Source organism: Magnolia sinica, chromosome 8 (genome assembly GCF_029962835.1).
Source record: "Magnolia sinica isolate HGM2019 chromosome 8, MsV1, whole genome shotgun sequence".
NCBI lineage: Eukaryota > Viridiplantae > Streptophyta > Magnoliopsida > Magnoliales > Magnoliaceae > Magnolia > Magnolia sinica.
Genome location: NC_080580.1, coordinates 27,020,927 through 27,042,129, shown reverse-complemented (window position 1 = coordinate 27,042,129; position 21,203 = coordinate 27,020,927). Strand labels below are relative to the sequence as shown.

General features: G+C 38.2%; 1 protein-coding gene across 2 annotated transcripts; it reads left to right on the top strand.

Annotated features, from left to right (window-relative positions):
- Positions 1 to 3,428: 3,428 nt before the first annotated feature.
- LOC131253135 (probable protein phosphatase 2C 38) lies at positions 3,429 to 17,416 on the top strand. 2 transcript variants are annotated; one of them, XM_058253970.1, is made up of 5 exons: positions 3,429 to 3,692; positions 3,791 to 4,950; positions 7,529 to 7,896; positions 14,709 to 14,945; positions 16,966 to 17,416. In XM_058253970.1, the coding sequence occupies exons 2-5, from the start codon at positions 4,632 to 4,634 to the stop codon at positions 17,197 to 17,199; spliced, it is 1,158 nt and encodes a 385-aa protein (XP_058109953.1). In that variant the 5' UTR covers positions 3,429 to 3,692; positions 3,791 to 4,631; the 3' UTR covers positions 17,200 to 17,416. The 2 variants fall into 2 exon arrangements, with proteins under 2 accessions (XP_058109953.1, XP_058109954.1); XM_058253971.1 differs by having other exon boundaries at positions 3,429 to 3,962; positions 4,485 to 4,950.
- The last annotated feature ends 3,787 nt before the right edge of the window (positions 17,417 to 21,203 follow it).

Genomic DNA, 21,203 nt, shown 5'->3' with positions numbered 1-21,203 from the left:
AAAATTCTTCTATAATTTTTTAGAATTAATAGCATGAAGTTCATAATTCATGATTTTTTTTTGTTTTGCCGTACTCAATAAAAGGTTTTGGCCTTCAATTTTTGAATTTGGAAAAATGAAATGAACTATGAGAATTTAAATTTTTTTCATTTCACTAATTTAACTTGAAACGTTGAAAAATCACATTAAAGAGTTTGAAGGCTTATCTACATATTGACAAAACTTTTTAATTTAAAAATTTTCTCTTAATTAAAAATATATATAAAAAAATAATTAAGTGTTTTATTTGACAACAGTTAAATTGACCGGATGTTATGTCAACTTAATATTTTGTATTTATAAGTGTATGCTATCCTAGTATTAACGACACTAGTTTATTTATTGTCAAAATTAAATTAAATTTGTTAAAAACTTAGAAAAAATAATGAAAAATATATTTTTTAAATAAATGCACTATTTATTGTATAGAACATATTTAGTGCCAGCATTTAGTATATTAAATGTGCAGATAAGTCATATGAAATTATAGAAATATTAGTGATTTTTTTATATGAACATATTATTAATAACTTGTATTATTTCTATTTAACAATGCATCATTTAGGATCCCATATGAAGAAAATCTATTATGTGGACTTGTTTTTATAATCTTTTAAGTCATAAGTTTAATAGTATTTTTCCATCATCTCTTGAAATTTCATTGAAAAAATTCAATTAATTATTCAATATTTTTCAAAAACAATATATTACAGGATACATCTAATATTTACTATGCATACTTGATATGTTTCCATATTCAAAGGGTGGGATACATCTAATCCATATAAATACATAAAAACAGTGGGGCCCACCTAATGAGTAGGTTAATCTGACTTTTTGTGATGGGTCATCTTCATGGTAAGGACACAGTACCAATGTCCTACAAAAGTTTATGTAATTGTACAAGCAATGGTATCATAACTTGTAGGCCTTACCATCTTTTACTCAGACACATGCTGCTGGTGGGCCACACTTATATGTTAAGTTAGACCGTTGGTTGTTCATTGGTTTCAATGGTATGGCCCACCTTATGACTGGAACGGCCAGATTTTCTCCCAGATGATCTTTATGATGGACCCTACCTTTTTCATGGTAGTGATGTCTTATATAAGTGTAATTTTGGTGGGAAAGATGGTAGGATAACACAAATTGCATGGCTTGATGGAAGGGAAGGGATAAGGTGTTACCTTGACCGTGTAAGGCCCATCTTGATGATTTTTTTTGTATATCCACACCGTCCATTCGTTTTGACAGATCGTTTTAGTACTTGATCGAAAAACCTAAGTAGATTCAAATCTCAGGTAGACCACGCCTTTGAAATAGTGGTGAAGACCATTAATTTTTTTGGGTGAGCCACAGAAGTTTTTGATCAAGCTGATCTTTGTATTTTACATTCATACAGGTCTTCTTGACCTTATCAACGGTTTGGGTGTAAATAAACATTACGGTGGGCCTTAAGACGTTTTTAGGGAATTTTTAATGGTGAGCGTTCATTCGCCACTGTTTCTTTTGTGTGGTCCATCTAAGAGTTGGATTTGCTTGATTTTTAGGACCACGTCCTAAAATGGGCTGATAAAACGGATGGACAGCGTGGATATATAAGAAATAATCAAGGTGGACCCCATGGTGAGGGTAACACCTAATCAATCACCTGACCCATGTGCACTGGGCTTGCAACTGTAGGCTTCAGGCCCATCAATGTTATATCTGGGGTCCACACCTACGTTGCTAATCAGGTGACCTGCCTTAGAATGGGCCATGCTCTCAGATCTTCATCAGATTATCATAGCCGTCCAATGAAAGTGGACAAATTGCAGCCAATAGATCTAACTTAATGGACGGCCCAATTTGATTTCTTTCGGATTGCCAGATGGTGGGGATTTTATTTATTTATTTATTATTATTATTATTATTATTTTTTCAATCTCCACTCATACATGGGCCTACAATATGAACGATCTGGATGAACAAATGATGGACCCTACGTGTATAACTTATCGTGCAAAGAAAATGTTCCAAGAGTGATGTTTGGGATAAATCCACCCCATCCATCCGTTTTCTGAGGTCATTTTAGGAAACGAAACAAAAAATGGGGTGGATTCAAAACTCCAGCTTCCCACATGAGAGGAAACAGTGTGGATTTAGCGACCACCGTTGAAACATTCATGCGGCCACAAAAACTTCTTATCAGGCTAAATTTTTTGTGATTTCACTTCATCTCAGTGAGAATGAACTTATAAACGGTCTGGATGGGATACAAACATCATGGTGCATCCCAGAAAGGTTTCAATGGTAGGAAACTATTTCCCCAATTTCCCCTCTCGTATGGCCCACTTGAGTTTTAGATCCGACTCATATTTTTTTTAATAATCTAAAATGATCTAGTAAAACGGATGGACGGGGTGGATTTCTCCCAAACATCACTGTGGGCCCCACCTAGCATCCCACAACAGGAAACCCGTGCCCGTTCCAACCATCGGGTCCACCAAAAAAGCTAGGCTGGAGGACACGTAAAGCACTAGTGGATCCCATGTTCAGTGATCCAAACCATTGGTCCACCATTGATGGTCCATGGCCCTAAATTTGGATGGTTAACAATCCTGACCGTTGAATTTGCGCCCTGTAAATGGATGGTTCAAAAGAACGGCAGCGATCGATGTCTAGGTTCATCCAATCTAAGAGATTTTAACCGGAATGATCCATCTAAAGTGGGCCCCAACGGCCAAAAACGCCCAACTGAAAATAGATGTGGGACCTACCAGTACAAAGGCAAACTGAAAACTCGAGTATATGGTAAGCGTCCTCGGGTCCACTATTCCACGCCGAAAACAGAAGGGTGTTTTAGGAATTTCCTACAAAGGGAAGAAAAAGAAGGAGAGTTATTTAATACTTTGGCGGAACACGAAACTTGATACTCAGTCCCTCAGAAATTGCACACGTGGCATATAATAACCCAAAATAAACCGGCTAAAATGTGGAACCCACTGTCTCTAACTCAGAAGCCCAACATAAAATGAAATGAGAAATCCTATCCTCTGATTCTTGGAAAATTATTTGTTGAAATAGGACCGTTGGATTTTTTTCATTCTTAACTGTCCAATAAATGTCCACTAATACAATATAGTAAGATAATAAAATCAAGTAAGCTAAAAAAAAGGTTACTGATGATGTATCTAAACAAGGACCCATAAGATTAATTGGAATTACTGGTATGGCAGCGTTTCATCTATCAGAGAGGCCAGAGTATCAAAGATTTTTTCAAAAAAGAAATAGTGTATTTAAGGACATTGATAATTTGTCTGGGTCTCACCAGCTCTAATCTCCGCCAATTTTGGAGAAGGGAGAGAAAAGCGGGGAAGAGAGAGAGAGAGAGAGAGAGAGAGAGAGAGCGGAGGGAGGGAGAGAGAGAGAGCAGCAAAAGCTGCCTAAAAAGGTGGATGGTTTGTTGCTAGTCAAGGTCAAAACCTCAGCCAATGAATTATAGAAACTAGAAAATAAAGAAAGAAAGAAAGAAAGAAAAAGGAAAGAGAAGAGAGAGAGAGAGAGGGAGAGGTGAATGGAGAGAAAATGAGAGATTTCTAATCTAATCCCAATCCAACCCATATTCACAAGAAAAGAAAGAGAAAAAGCAAAAACAAAGATAAGGGAAGGAAGTGAGTGTTTTTTTTTGTTTTGTTTTATTTTATTAGTTTGCTTTGCTTTTTCTTATTGTTTTTTCTATATTCTCTCATCCCATCTCTCTTCCCATCAGATCTCCTGACACCAATCTGAACACCAAGATCTTCTGTCAATACAACTCCAAACACCCTCTTATCTTCTTCTTCACACCCGAATCTCATCAGGAACAGCTCAGAATCTATATAAATTCCCCTTCTGTGCAAAAATCCACATGGCCTGTCAATCACCCATGAGCTAGATTCAAGGTATGTGAGTTCAACATTTCCAAATCCTCTCTTTTTCTCTGTTACATTAAAAAAATCTCATCTTTTCTTTTTTAAATTCGTTTTCTGCCGTTTCTATAAATACCCATTTGATATCTCTTTGAGACCTGTGAGAGGAACTTACCACAAGTCTCTCTTAGTTCGATTAAAGATCCCTTCTTTTTCATCACAGGCTCATTTTCTTCTCTTTTTGCAAATACCTATTTCCTATTTATCCGAGATCTGTTGAAATCCTTCTCCAAATTCTCTCACTTCCTAATAAAAATTGTCATCTGTTCTTCCACCACGGACTCATTTTCTGCTGTTTGGCAAATACCCATTTTGTATCTCTTTAAGATGTGTACAAATTCATGGTATGTGAGAAGGACATCCCCAAATTCTCTTTCCATTCCATTCAAAACCCCACCTTGTTCTTACCTTTGACTAGTCTGCTGTTGTTTCTGCAAAAGTGCACTTTGTATCTCCCACAGATCTGTTGAAATTCATGGTTTCTGGGTTTCGTAGTGGAATTTTAGGTTCAAACAACTGGGAGCTTTTTGGGTTGAATCAAAACCAGAAACTGGAATTGAAATTGGATTTGAGTTTTGCTTTGGATTTGGATTTATATGAATGTCTCGATTGCTGGGTGGTTCGGATGAGAGAATGTGAGGCATGGTATCTTCTGGATTAATGAAGATTGTTGGTCCTTGTTGGCGGCCTTCGGTTGCGGGAGATGATTCTCGGAGTGATTCGAGTGGCAGGTCTGATGGGCTTCTGTGGTATAAGGATTCAGGGAATCATGTTAATGGCGAATTCTCAATGGCAGTCATTCAAGCCAATAGCTTGTTGGAAGATCAGAGCCAGATTGAATCAGGGCCATTGAGTTTGCTCGATTCAGGGCCTCATGGTACATTTGTGGGGATCTATGATGGTCATGGAGGTCCAGAGACCTCAAGGTTCATAAACCAACATCTCTTCAACCATCTCAAGAGTAAGTGATTCATCTAATCACTTTTTGTGTAATTTTTTATCCTTTTTATTTGATTGTATCTTTGTTTGGTGATTATGAGTATTAAATACTTCTCTTTCATGGATTTTCTGTATTTGATATAGTGATTAAGATGATGTTTTCTTTGAATATAGCATCCATTCCAACATCTCAATTGTATATTGTTCCTGGTAATTGTTATGTATTTGAATTGAATACAGCATGCATGGATTCTTTCTTTATTCATTTCAATCTTGACGGTTTTGAACATGATTCATGGATTTGTTTTAACTCGAAGTAGTGAGTAACACGTGGGGATTGTCTTGTTGTGATTCTTTTCCCTGATTAGTCTGATCAATGGAGTAGGAGCAACTTCTGTTATGTTCTTTCCATAAATTTGGAACAGATTCAGTTTGAATATTCTTTTATGAAGGTGAAATTGCAAAAGCTCCATGCTGCGACTGGAGCTTCACCTGTCCTTTAATGGATTCCCTTAGAATTACATCTGGGTTGATTTTCTAGGTGCAATTGGTATATTTCATGGTTATATTGTAATTTATTCTTTTTGGTCTATGATTTTTCTTTATTTTGATTGGTAGAATATTTTATTTAACAACGAAATGGATAAAATGCATTAGACAACTGGGCTAAATGTGTTTGAGATATGAGGAAACAATGGACCATTTATTCATCCATTGTGAGTTTGCTTGTAAAATTTGGGCATATTTCTGTGGGCTGCTGGGTACTTTTTGGGTCTTGCCCTAAAAGGTTGGAGACCTTCTCTCCATGTGGCACTTTGTTCGGTCGGAAAGGAAGCAAAAGACCATCTGGAGACTCATTGCGATTCATTGGGAAATCTGGTTAGAATGCACCAATCGAACTTTCATTGATAAGGTGGTGGATACAGATTAAGTGATCAAAAAGGCTAGGTGGTTGTTTGTAGAATGGACTAGAGCCACCAATGCATTTAAAGGTAGCCCGGTTAAGTAGTTTCAAGGCAGCTGGGTTCTCTTTTCTTCCAGGTACTAGGCGGATGACTTCTCATCACCCTTGTTGTATCTTTTCTCCTTTTCTCTTTTAATAAATTCTTGAGTTTCGCTTGAAAAAGAAGAAGAAGAAGAAGAAGAAGAAGAAGATAAAATGTTAGTAGGGTATATTCATTTTTAAAACAAATGCCTTGGTTATGCCACGCCACCTATATACTCTTCAATGATCCCAAGGGGACATGTGTAACTATGTATTCACAACTTAACATTATTAACATATAGATTGATTACATTTTAATGGCATTTGGGTTCTTTATATCTCATCTATGGCCTAACAACATTTGGGCCCATTGTAAAACTTGTCCATACGTATTCATTGATGGAGCATCCCTCTCTCTCTCTCTCTGACTGCAATCCTCATTCCCAGTCAGAATAATACATTCTCACCAAAAATTGGCTCTAATTCTATATACCTTTGCATTAAGAATTTTGTAATATTGCTTGTCATGTCTTCTTTCCCTTTGTGCCACACCATGTGGTGATCTGGATCATATATCCAGTAGGTCCCAATGTGGAAGTCTGCATGGGAAAAAAGGCCCAAAGGTAGAGTTCATAGCCATCAGTCCAAGAGACTTGCTAACTCAACCACCAGATACTGTCAAGACATTTAAATGGTCAGCCCCTACTCAGTTCCTCACTTTTTTTAAGGAATTGTGGGCTGGTGGATCAGTATGCAGTGTGGACAGCCCTCACTCAATTCGTTGATCAAAGATCCTCATCGTCCGTCAGGACATGTAGAAATTTGGACTTGTTTTTAGACGTCCTCATATGGTCAATGAAGGTCTCTGCCGAGTGAGATGTTTCCATTTTGGCCCACCTACTGTGGGATCTACCACATGAACATTCCAGGTCACCACAGGATTAGGCGGAAGAAGCGAGCAACAGCTGGAGAGTGATGTGCAATGGTAGCAAACCTCTTTGGTTAAACCTTAGATATCTTTCTTCTAGCATTGCCATTATTTATGGGGCTCACTCTAGTGGTACCATACAGAAGTGAGGCCCACATGATGTATTCATGACATCCAACCCATCCATCAGATGTGTGACCTCAAGTTACCTCTAGGTAACAAAACTCAGCCCAATCCAGAACTCAGGTGGGTCGCATGCCAGAGAACAAGCTGAGGGTAGGTGCCTACCGTTGGTTTGAATAGGGGATCCACCATGAAGTGTATCTGCAATCCAGGCCATTCAACCCTTTATCTGGCCTGGATGAAGAGTCAGCACCAACATCAGCATTTTTTCCAACTCACGTGGATCTGGTGCAAATCAAGGGTGTGCATCCCTCCCATCTTGTTCCCTGTAATGTGGCCCACCTGAGTGTTGGATTGGGCTGAGTTCTGATACCTGGGGGTGACATGAGCTCACATCTGACTGATAGGTTAGGTCTCCTGCATACATGACGTGGTCATCAGATCTGCCCTGCTTCACCAGAGTTCACCTTTTCTTTTATTCATTTATTTTTACACAATCAAGATCATTACAACTCCATCTTGTAAGTTTCGACACTTGAGATTAATGAGCCTATGTATATGCAGAATTCATATCAGAGCAGCAGGGCATGTCAGTTGATGTTATCTACAAAGCATTCTCCGCTACCGAAGAGGCCTTCCTTTCTCTTGTCAAAAAGCAATGGCTTAACAAGCCTCAGATTGCAGCGGTTGGATCGTGCTGCTTGGTTGGGATCATATGCAATGGAACACTCTATGTTGCAAATGTTGGAGATTCTCGTGTAGTGTTAGGGCGGTCGGAGAAAACTGCCAAAGAGGTTACAGCTGTTCAGTTGTCTGCAGAGCACAATGCAAGCATTGAATCTGTGAGACAAGAGCTGCGGTCATTGCATCCTGATGATTCTCAGATTGTAGTTTTAAAACATAAGGTCTGGCGTGTAAAGGGCCTTATACAGGTAATCTTTTCTTCTTCCTTTTTTAATTTTTAATTTTTATTTTTTTGCGTACACATCTACACTTTAATTGCAAGATATTCTCTTCTTGAGCTTTGCTAAGAGCACACGTGTGTGCAATAAATAAAGCTCATGGACACTCCACACATGTGCCAGCTTTTCACATAGGTGTGAGATCCAATCCATCCATCAAGTTGGTCCTATCTTCTACATGTTTTCCCCAAAAAAAATATCTGGTCCAATCAGCATGTGTCCCCAATATTGGAAATGTGCTGATGGATTGGAACATAGTGACAAATCTCGTTTCGGCAATTTCTCAGTGGTGCAACCCAGTTATCAAGTCAATGAGATCTTGATGCATGAATTGTGAAGAAATGGACAAGAGTACAGCCACAAGAATAGTTGAGTAGAGGGGGGAAAATAACTTTATTAATATCAAACATTCAAACTTTGGAATGATTACCTCCTATGCCACCACCCCCTTAAATGAATCTTTAATGAAAATCACCCTAACTAAGAGATTGATTTCAAATCAATCTAATTTACGTAAAATGGCAACAATCCTAATAATAGTAAAAGAAATTCTGGAAAATAATCCTCAAAATCTTCAATCACATTTTTAAATCAACACTTATAATATATCTTCAATCACATTTCCCCATATCTTCAATCACACCTTTGATCAGCCCCTATACTTCCATAAATAGTAAATTGCATTTCTAGATATTTAGGCCCTCAAATCTATAAATAATCAGTCTAAAGTTAGCACATGTTGGGCCCTACAGTGGGTCGTGGGCTTGCGTCACTCAGCCCTGAAATTTCTCGGGAAAACTTGAGGTTTTCTCAGGATATTATTGGTAAAATCTCCCCAAAATTAAAATATTTATAGATAATAATTATAAATTTAAATTACACACACACACACACAAAATCCTTAATATTTTTACCTTTTGAGTTATTATCACGATAAAATGCAGCATTTTAATAATATCATTTAATGTATTTCTTGCAATATTATTGTGAGATTTTCAAAATCTCAGTGATATTTTTGTTTTGAAAGATAAAGAAACTTTTATTAAAGAAACACTGGGCAAGAAGGCCTTGGCGAGGGAGCAAGTTACAACCTGAGGAAAAAAGAAAAAGAAAAATAACCCATCCACTACATCCTGCTTGACCCTCCTCACCACCTCCAACACTAACCCACTAATATTTGTCGCACTGGTTAGAAAACTTTAGCCAAGTTTTTTAGAGCCGTACATTTGTTTTGCTAACTATGTCTGACCTTACCAGTGGATCAACCTGATTCTTGTGCCAGGGCATCAATATAAAGGTGCTTTTTTGATGGATGGATTGGATCTCTGACTTATTGTGCCATGCTGCCACATGTGGCTTGTAAATGAGCCTTATTGCACGCACATGTGGGCTTAGCAAAGCTCTCCCTTCTTTTCTTTGTTATGTTTTTGGATATTATCTGTTTTCTACTATGCCTCTGTAATTAAGAAACCATGTCTGATGAAGTTTGTTTCTTCGAATTATTTACAATCTATTCTGACAAACCTATTGCAGTTTGTTGTGGTTGATCTTCTGATGCTTCTCTGTAAGGGTCTGTTTGGATTGGTAGAACCCAAAAACTAGATTTTGTAAGGGTCCGTCTGATGCTTCTCTGCACGGTATTGATCCAGGACATGTATGAAGAAACTGATCTGATGTTACCATCAAATATTGTTGCATTTGGACACTTTCACTGATATTCTTTATACAAATTAATTAGGTGTTTTCACTTGGTCAAAATATCACCACTACATTCTCTTGGTGTCTGAGTATACCATCAAATTAGACTCACTCACATTCCATGGTTTACTCTCTTTTTTTAGGCACTGAAACCAACATATTAAAGCATCAGAACTTTATTGTTCTTTTTTCTCGGTGAAGATCTTGAATTTCTGTATTATCTCTTCTTTTCTTTTTTTTCTTTTTCTTTTTACACATACTTATTTATGTGCAACGAAGTGGAAAAATTGTAGGATACGTGAACGAAGGGTTCATAATGTGTTTTCAGTTTTGACAAGTGGTGCACTTTCTTTGGCTATCCAGACCATTTTTCTGTTCCGGGCCACCGAGGATGGACCACAAGCCAAAAATCTTCTAGATTGGCATGTCCTAGTGAGTAGTGACCAATTATTGGAGTTCAGACTCTTTTTGGTTGAATGTGGACCTTTGCTGTGTTTCTTCTCTTAACTGTATATTTCTAGGCCACAAATTGAAAGGTAACAGTTCAGCTAGTGAGGAGATCTATTGGCATGGTCCATCTGTGGTGGGATGCATCAGACCAGTGGTCATTACTGACTGAATCATGAGTCCCATTTGTCAGAACTGAAAACCCACTTATTATCTGCAAAGCCTCCGGCCATGTATCCTAAAAAAGGGTGAGGTATCCTGGCTAGACAGTAACATTGAAGCTGACCCTCATTGCACTGTGTGCATTTCAGAAAAATAGTACTACCAAGGTGTTCCAAAACAGTAACAGTGGCTGTAATGGCCACCACCATTACCGTTATGATATGGGCCGTAATGGCCCCTGTATCGGCCGTTACAGGCGTTTTTTTTTTTTTTTTTTTCTAAAAACTGTTACTAGACCAGTACGGCCGTTTCGACCCTGTAACGCCTAATGCTTATGACTGTTACCGTTACGTAATGGCCATTACGGCCTTTACGTAACCGATTTTGAATACCTTAAGTACTACACAATATGCGGCCTTTCAAATTTATTTTTAAAAAAAAAAAAAAAAAAAAACCTACTCAATAAGGCAAGATGGTGCATCTTTTGATTGGAGCTTTCACGTGGGGAGAAAATTGGATCACACCTGTAAATTGGGACGGGCCATCAACTGTCCATTGATTTTGGAAGTGTGCCCCCCTGATGAATGGACCATGCTAGTTTTGCCGTAGGTGATCTTTACATGGTTTTGAATATCTTTACATGGGCATATTGACCTGGCCAAAAAACGATATGATACAGCGTCACAAATCAATATCCAGCTCATATTAGGCAAACTTTATTTTTTAAGCAAAAAATCTAGAAAATATTAGAAAAGTAGGGAAAAAATGAAATATCCTAGAATTTTATCTTCCCTTTTTTTTTTGTGTGTTTTGACCATGTATTCAGTAGTGTATTGGACTATTCTTTGGTAAGAATGTCATCTGTCAGGTTGATCTGCTGTAAGGTATGATGTTTATTTTGTTGGGTATAAATTGTTAATGCATGTCATACATTGATATCATATATTGCTAATATGATTATCATCACTTCCTCTCCCATTAGGGCCCGTCTTTCAGTGCTTTGTCCCCTATGTTGAGTTGTATATATTTTTTGGTTTTGATGTCTATATAGTTGTTTCTTTGTTTTCTTTTCTATTTCTTTTGTTTTCTTTGTTATTGTTGTTTTTTCTTTATTTCCTCTTTTGTTCTTCTTTTCGCCGTTTCCGACTCTTAATAAATTTTCTTCAATCTTGAAAAAAGAAAAATAAAAAGGAAGAAAAAAAAAAATGATGAAGTATGAATCAAATCATAATAATAAAAGTGTAAAATGCATATAAGACATTAAAACTATAAGTAACATATATTGATAATGCATCATTCATATCATTAAAAGCAAAGAGATTTACCTAGATCATATCTATTATTCATATTATTTCGCTAAAATAATTTTAGAAAAATAAGAAAAGAAAATGTCCAAAAATTAACTCAAAATAGATAAAGAATATTGAAAAATAAAATTTTAATCAATCCGTGTCCAAAATCTTGAGATCCATAGATTTGAAACATTGATCATGCATTATTAATGCTTCCATTTCGAAAAATTAAAAGGAAAAAAAAAAATCTGAAAATACAGAAAATTCTAGTGAAAATAGAAAAAAAAAAAAAAAAACTGGGAAAAGAAAAAAACAAATTAGGATGAAATCTTTTAACATTTCATCGATTTGGTGTTATAGCAGCAAATTGATCATATATCAGTAAATAAGCAAACAAAAAGGGTTCTTTTTAATTATTTCTAGAAATACCCTAAAATTCTAGCAAAAATAGGAAAAAAAATTAAGAAGGGAAAAAAAAAAAAAACACCAAATCAAGATGAAGTCATGCAACATTTCATTGATTTGGTGTTATACCACCAAATCGATTAGATTCCAGTAAAATAAAAAATTTTAAAAAAAAAATTTATTTAAAAAGTTTAAATTATTTCAAGAAAATGCCCAAAAAATCTAGCGAAATTTGGAAAAAATGGAAATACACCAAATCGAGATGAAATCATGCTACGTTTCATGACGATTGAAACTTTTCCTATTTGTGGTTGAATATGGACTGTTGCTGTATTTTCTTTCTGAACCATCTATATTTTGGCCTCCAATTGAAGAGCTAAGATTTTTGAGATTTCTTTTGTATGGCCCATCTAGAGTAGGCCTCTTCGTGTCACAGTTTGGATCACTTATTTGAGACTTTTATTCATAAAGTTCGGTTTTTTTTTTTTTTTTCTAAGTTCTACCCATACATGAAATGTTGTTTTTATAGTGTATTGAGTTCAATCCCAATATCAAGGATCTAGCCCCCCTGTTCACCAAACCCTCACCAATTGAACTAGGCTCTACAAGAATGTGTGATGATAGATACTGAGAGGATATTAAAAATCTCATGAATGACATTGAGCACCTTTCGAAGAGGATCAATTCTCTCTTGACCTCTCTATAAATGCCAAAAGGACTCATGAGTTTTTCTGTGTTTTTTTTTGGTTAGTGGTGTTCATGCCTCTTGGAAATCTGATGTTCATGGACTGCAGACAGTATATGGACCTCAGTCTTCATTGTCACTTATTAAGCTTCAGTTTCATGGCCTTCGCCCCTGGCCCTGGTGGACCCTGAGAAAGAATATAACTTAGACATGTTAGTATCAGATGCAGGGATCCTTGAAAACATGACAGTGAAATGTCTAGTTCATCATCATCTAAGCCCGATCCCAACTAATTAGGTTTGGCTACATGAACCCTTTTCCACCATTCCACTCTATCAAGGGCCATAAAAATGTTTAGCTATATGATAGAAATAGATGTTATTATATAAATTTTAGTACATGTAAGCATAAATACTACACCTTAGATCTGTGATCCGGTGAGAATGCTCCTTACTGTGTTACAGTTAAAATTTCTGTTGGCCCAAGTGGGCCCACCTGAATCGTGGTGGACTATTGGATAGACCTGCTTTGGATTGCACATGGCCCCAAAATCACGTTGGTCAGATGATCACAGATGTCAGATTAAGGGGCCCGCAAAATGGACTGTGAGAGCATTTTTCCTCTCACCGTTAATTTTTTATGCCCCTAATTGGATAGCTGTGATAATCTGATTAGGGTAACATGGGGCCATTTACAATTTGTAGTGGACACCTATCTTATGGTTGTTAGTGATCATAGCTGGACCCACCTGGTATTCATGGAGGAATTTACACCATGATATGTAAAAAAAATTGGTCGGTCATTGCTATATATTAGTATAGAAAAGTTCTTGTTAGCCTGAAGTATGGAGAAATCATCATTATAACCTTGTGCCAGCTATTTGGGGTCGGCTATCCTCACAATTCCTTGGCATAAGCTTTGATCAGCTGCTCATCTGACATGAAACCCCATCACCATGACTTGCAATTTGCTGGCTCATCTCTATCAGGCAGGCATAAAATACAGAAAACACTTGAAATAACACATTAAAGATATGTTACTACTATATAAATAAGAGGTGCTCCAGTGGTGTCAGTACCACTGTAAGCTTATGGTGGTACCAGGTAATTGTGGGGCCCACATGGTGTATTTATTACATCCAATCTGTCCATCGAATGCATTCCCTCAAGTTACCTCCCAGGTCCTGAAAATCAGCTCAATATAAAACTATGGTGGACCACAGCGCAAGGAACAAGGTGGGAGGCTACCTTCATCCTTGATTCTAATCGTGGCCCGCCTAAGTTGCAGAACATCCTGATTTTTTTCGTGATCCTTCATCCAGGAAAGATGAAATGACTGGATGGCCTGGATTCTGTATACACAACAACACGGTACACCCTCACGGGAATCAAAGGTGAGTGTCCCATCTCAATCCATGCTCTGTGCTGTGGCCGAGTTTCTGTTTGGGCTAATTTTTGGCCTTGGGGATAACGTGAGGTGACAAACCTGATGGATGGGTTGGATGTCGTGAATACATCACGTGGGCCCCACTTCTTTCTGGTACGACCTTAACTTTTGGTGATACCAGTACCCATGGGAGCGCTATGAGTTACATTAGAAGATATGAAATCATAAAAACTCTTAGAAAGTGGAGCATCCTTGTTAGAAAGCTGAGAAGCACTCGACCTTAAGATGGACTTTGTTACTAGCTCATTTTCTTTGAGGTTTCCGGTACATTGAAATATTTGTAATATGTTGCATTTTGCATAGCCTTGGGGATAACGTGAGGTGACAAACCTGATGGATGGGTTGGATGTCATGAATGCATCACGTGGGCCCCACTTCTTTCTGGTACGACCTTAACTTTTGGTGATACCAGTACCCGTGGGAGCGCTATGAGTTACATTAGAAGATATGAAATCATAAAGACTCTTAGAAAGTGGAGCATCCTTGTTAGAAAGCTGAGAAGCACTCGACCTTAAGATGGACTTTGTTACTAGCTCATTTTCTTTGAGGTTTCCAGTACATTGAAATATTTGTAATATGTTGCATTTTGCATCAGTAGATTATAAATTGCAGCAGTTTCATTCTCTAGATATATGTTTTCCTTGCAGGTTTCAAGATCTATTGGTGATGCATATTTGAAAAAAACTGAGTTCAATAGGGAGCCTCTAATTTCAAGGTTTCGTCTGGCTGAACCCTTCCGCAAACCAATCCTTAGCGCCGAGCCAGCAGTATCAGTACATAAACTCTACCCGCATGATCATTTTCTTATATTTGCATCTGACGGTCTATGGGAGCACCTCACCAATCAAGAGGCTGTTGACATTGTTAACAATTCTCCACGCAATGTAAGATTTCTTTCCCAAGTTCAAATTATACTTACTGAGTAGATCCTGACTGTTCTGAAACATGGTACATGGTCAGCAGTATCAGAAACACTGCCTCTGTGTAGAGAGGTGTTATAGGATCCTTGACCTGATGATATGCATGGTATACTGAGTTTTATTTATTTATTTGAAGGTTTATGAAAAGTGGGACCCATAGTCAAGTGATTGAGACCACTGCTCTGTCGGGGCCAACTGTGGATGGACAATGCCCTAAAAATCTTACATATTGGAAGACCTAATCACCCATCTTCATGGTATCCAAAAATGGTTACGTAACAGCCATGATGGCCATTACATAATTGTGGGTACCTTTCAACATTACAGGGCCGTAATGACTGTTACAGAAAAATGTCCTTAACAGCCGTTACGGCCATTATGGGACCGGCGGACCACTGCAGTTTTTTTTACTAAAAAAATGGCTGTAACAGCCGTTACAGGGGCCCATATCGTAATGCTAACGACAGTGGCCGTTACAGCCACCATTGCTGTTATTGAATATCATGCCATCTTGGTCATTATTTAGTTGAGTTTGGACAATTGATGCATTTCACTTCGTGACTGTCTATTTCCAGGCACAAATTGAAATACTGATTGTTCCATGGAGAAGATCTTGGTTCCAAGAAGCCAATGGGGGCCCTACCACTTGTCCCAAATGAAAACCCAAGTATACCGTGAATGTCCTCGGGTTGTAGATGACACAATTCCTCCTAGGTATAATCTAATAGAATCATTGATTGCTGTCAGGAAATCCCTTGCGGGATGTCAGGTCCAAAGGCTTTCGATTTCATCTTATTATTTAATCATACAAGAAAAACAATTCCCGGGATGATGCTTGCGCGATAATCCAGGATTTTAGGATCAATGGTTTGGAAAGCTTCAATAGCAAAATGTGCTGCCAAAGATTCATAGGGAGCTGAGAATTCTGTTGTAGGTTGGAAAACTCTTTCCTTACATTGTGAGCTAGTGAGATCTAGGTTCATGATATTGGAGTTAGAGCATGTATCTGTTGGGACCAAAATCAATATGTATTGGGCCAATACACACTATGTAACAACCATACCAATGTGGATTTTAACCAGTTGAGTACTGTGTGGCCATTACGAATCAGTATCGTCAAGTACCCATACAGCTAGTGTTTATAGTATCAATAATATCAGCCAATATTATCGGTATCTTAAGTACATGGTACAGAACAACCAGGGAATTATAGAAGTATGTGGTATTGTTGATAATATCATATTGTATCAACGATATTTAAACATATTGTGAGATATCGTCAGGATTCCTTTTAAAGTTCTCCAATATCGCCGATGCATGCATGCCAATATCAAGGTAGCACGTGGGAGATGGAAAAAAAAAAAAAACATTAATAAATAAAACTCATTTTTCCAGGGATTTTTTTGGGGGGAATGTCTTGGTGGGCTGTGGTGAGCACAGATGTATTTTTTTTATCCGTTTTTTGTGTTTTTTGTATGTATTCTTCGTTTTTCGGTACTTGTATTGTATGATTTTTTAATTATATGTACTCTTTTTTGAAATAATTGCCTCACTTCTTTCAGACAACACGTAGTTTAGGACCCTATACAAGAGAATTAGAGAAACTTGTTATGCATTCTTGTTTTTTTGTACTGTTTAAGTTCTAAGTGTGTCATCATATCTCTTTTAACATCTTCCTGAAGTTCTATTGAAAATTTCCATCATTTCCCCAATGTTTTCCTCAGATAGTGATCCATTCCCTCGATTTAAGTGATATTTTCCCATGCAATACCAGTTTTTCGTATCCCAAGGTTGCGATACATGAATTGATACTGATATTGAAAACACTGCATACGGCCAGCACTTGGAACATTGTTGTAAGATATTGTTCCCACGCAACTGGGTCCGAGATCGAACTTCATTTTCATCAACAGGAAAATGAATCAAATAATCAAAATATCACGGAGCAGGATTCAACTCCTTAATAGTTTCCATTTTTGTGCAGGGTGTTGCGAGGAGACTGGTTAAAGCTGCTCTGCAAGAAGCAGCGAAGAAAAGAGAAATGAGGTACTCTGACCTGAAAAAGATTGATAGGGGGGTACGGAGACACTTCCACGACGATATCACAGTCGTAGTCTTGTTTCTAGACCCCCACATGATCAGCAAGAGCTCTCACCACGGTCCGATAGTTTCAATAAAAGGAGGCGGGGTTCCTGTGCAAGCTGACTCCCTGCCTTAAGAGGTTCTAAGTCGATCCCGCAAAACCTATATTTGCGTTCATAGCGGAAGTTCTTTTATGTACACTAATTTGGTTTACCAGAATCTTTCTTCAGGCTCTCTCAGTGACACGGGTGGGGCCCATGACTAAGCTGAGATTGCTTAGCATTATAGTAAGAGTTCTCCTTGTAAATTGCCTGGAAATTGGCACTTGAAACTTGAAAAGATAGTTTCGCTAACCGACCATGCACTCTCATGTTGGGTTCATTTTTTCTCTAACTTCAACAGAAGTGATCCATGCTGCTGAGGCCTCCCTGCTTGTTTCTGCAAATTTCTTAAATCCTGGGGAGACCACCATGCATGTGGTGGTGTTCATGTACTTCGATCCAGACCATCCAAATTGTGGCCCCAGTTGTCGATGGAGCATCTAGCCCAAAAACTGCATTGATTGGGATGATTCTAACCACTTAACTTTGGCCATTTCTCAAATGGGTAGGATGGATTGCTCACATATATGTGTTATCTTCTAGTGCATGCTCTATCTAGGATAGTGGGTCAAAGCACATGGAAGGTGGGAGTAAGTCACCAGCATTTGAGAAATGGCAAAAGATGAGAGGTTAGGAGGCTAGCCCTGTGATGCTGGTAGCATGCATGAAACTACTGTTATTACATCTCTCAATCTCTCTGCTGTAATTGATAGATATTAGGATTGCACTTTTCAATAGAAATACGGATACTAGTCTGGCAAAAGTGGAAACTCATAATTTCCTTTCCTGAGCAATCATTCTGAATGTTTGTTTGGATTTGCAATCACATTATTTCCAAGTTGGGAGAGGAGACGAACGCATTGGTGATATATAACATCATTTCTTTTCATCTTCGCTCAATCAATTCAGAGTCAGTCTAGTTCACGAATGCATTTCTGGCTTTAGTTTCCGCAATTTTCAAACACCTTCAAAAAACTAACAAAGATAGCTTTCTAGTGAGTCACCCATCATGCATGCAGGGGTTGCCTTGGATGTAGACCATTCATTGTTAAGGGCCAACCTTTGATGTGGAATGTCCATCATGTGGCGCGCCCACCTCGATGTGGGCCATCTATTATGTGGGGCCCTGCTTCAATGTTCATTGCCCATCTCCTAGAGCCCACCTTTGATGTGGATAGTCTATCATGTAGGCCCTGCTTTTGAAATGGGTGGTACATCTTACCCACCTGCTTTGGATGTGGACTATTTACCATTAGGAGCCGGCCATGTGGGTCCACATTAATATAGGGGCATCCATCAAAAGGATATATATATGGGAAATTGTTCTATGTGGTCGACGAGGTCGAGCTGTGTGGGCCCCACTGTGATGTGGATAGGACATTAACACCATTAGTCAGATGCATCATTCCATGATAGGCTACGAAAATAAAAATCAGGTCAATCCATTACTTGTGTGGGCCACACCACAGATAACAGTTGAGAAGGGCTACCCTCCCATTAAAATATTCATGATCGTTTATTGGGCCTACTAATATGTGGTTCACAAATCCAGCCCGTCAATTGTGTGTGCCCCACTTGGATGAGGGGTCAGACCAAGTTTCAGCTGCATCCAAAACTTAGGTGGGCCCCACCAAGTAGTTTTAGATGTTTTAGGCATGTCTTCGCATGGTTTTAGATGGTATGGCCTTCTGTGTATACGGCTGATTTTTGGGATATCCCATAATTTAAAGGGGACCCATCAAATGCACGGTGTTAATGTTCGACACGCATTAGTGGGGTCCACACAGCTCGACCTCATGGAAAGTTCCCATGAGGTCGACCGCATGGAACCATTTTCACATTATATATATATATATATATATATATATATATATATATATATATATATATATATATATATATATATAAACAGCAAATAAGTTAGTTTTATTATGAAACTTATCAAACTAACTTCAGTGGAAAACATAAGGGTCTGTTTGGTAAAACTTAATTTTAGCCGTCACAGCTGTAAAATGCTTTTTCCCATTATTTTTCCAAATTTGAATCGTTGGGTAAATTTAAGTGCTTAATTTAAATTTTCACTAAAAATATGAGTTTAATTTTAATCTTCTCTTTTAACTTAAAAGTTAATACGAAATGCTGGGCGAGTGATATTGAGTTAAAATATATATTTTTTAAATGACAATTCTACTCTTTCCTTACCTGGGGTGCAAGCTTACCGAGTAATTGTGTGGAAGCTTTGTCGACGTGGCAAAGTTTTTTGGGCCTATGATGATGTGTGTTATATCCACCTCATCCATCCATCCATTTCGCCGCATCATTTTAGGAAATAAGCTATCAAAAACGCGGTAGAGGCAGACCCAAAGCTCAAGTGGACCACACCACAAAAAGCTGAGGGAACAATGATGCCCACCATTGAAACCTTCCTAGGGCCCCACAAAAAATAATATAACAAAATAGATGGACGGTGTGAATCTAACAGATACATCATGGTATTGCTTACAGTACTTTGCCACATCTACACGGTACCCAAGGTGGTACCTTTGTCATGGATTCGGCATCCACAGATTGCCTACTGAAGCTGCCAGTAGCGAAGCACTACTCCACAGTGCTCTGTGGGCCCCACCATGATATATAAATTATATATATGTGTGTGTGTGTGTTTTATCCATGTGGTCTATCTATTTTTCCGTATCATTTCAGCTAAAAAATGAGATAAAACCAAGTCTCAGGTGAACCACAGTACAAGAAAACAGTGGTGATTGAACACTCACCATTAAAAACTTTCTAAGGCCCTCTGTAATGTTTATTGGCCTCCCAACCTGTTGATTAGATCACATAGACCTGGATGAAAGGAAGAAAAAAAAAAAAAACAAATATCAGCTTTTCATGCCCCCAATCATTTTCATTGTTGGGCGTTCAATCACCACTGTTTCTTGTGTTGTGGTCTACATGAGATTTGGATCTGCCTCAGTTTTTGGGTCTCATGCCTCTAAAATGATCTGAATAAATGGATGGAAGGCATGGATGAAACGCATACATCATGGTAGGGCCACAGAGTACCGTCCAGTAGCAACTGGCTAATGGCGTATAAGCGGTTGCGGATTTCCTGCAAACTCTCGCAGGAAGTTACAAGCATGCTAGGTGGGCCCACCATGATGTTTGCTAGAAATTCACCCGTCCATTGGTATTGAGACCTCATTTTCGGACACATTCAAAAATTAAAAATAGGCTGATCCAAAATTCAAGTGAGCCCCACAGTAGGAAAAAAGTGAGTGAGAGTCCACTGTTGAAACATTCCCAAGACCATGTAAGTTTTGGATCAGGCTAATATTTTTGTGTTTTCGGTACATTCCAATAGGAATGACCTTATAAATGGTATGGATGACATATAAACATCATGATATACCCGAGGAAGGTTTCAACGGTAGGCATGCATTTCACTGCCCACTTTTTTCCTGTCATGCAGCACACCTGAGTTCTGGATCTAACTCATTTTTGGAACCACATCCTAAAACGACGTGGCAAAATGGATGGACAGTGAATTTCATGGTTAGCCTCAGCTATCTTCCCCATCTTTTGAAGTTCCTGCAAAACACCCGCTTAAGCCACTAATGGGGTGATGTGGCAAGGTTCTATAGGCCCACCATGATGTATGTGTTACATCCATACTGTCAATCCTTTTTTCCAGCTCGGAGGTATTCAATTATGTTTGATCAGCGCAGCTCGAAATCAAAGTTCTCTTTTGGTCCCTGTCCACTGAAATGCTACCTCAAATATCTGACGCCGATGAGAAGATTACGAGGGGTTCTTATGAGATGAGGTATGCTTCCCCCTTCCAGGAAGTATTCGACAGCTCAAGTCGAAGAAAAGCGGGAAATCTATCATTACCCGAAGGGATAACCATTTGCTACCAATCGAGAATTGCTTTTCATCTCAAATCAAGGTGATTGGTTTTGTACCAATGGAAACCATAAATTTCATACACAATAGAGATATATGATAGATCTTTATTTTTAGATAGTTAATGGAGTTCTTC

Excerpts from the sequence above, each read along its gene's own strand:
- LOC131253135 (XM_058253970.1), top strand. The coding sequence starts at position 4,632 with ATGGTATCTTCTGGATTAATGAAGATTGTTGGTCCTTGTTGGCGGCCT. Across the intron at positions 4,951-7,528 it reads TCTCTTCAACCATCTCAAGA|AATTCATATCAGAGCAGCAG; the intron begins GTAAGTGATTCA and ends ATGTATATGCAG. Across the intron at positions 7,897-14,708 it reads GTGTAAAGGGCCTTATACAG|GTTTCAAGATCTATTGGTGA; the intron begins GTAATCTTTTCT and ends TTTTCCTTGCAG.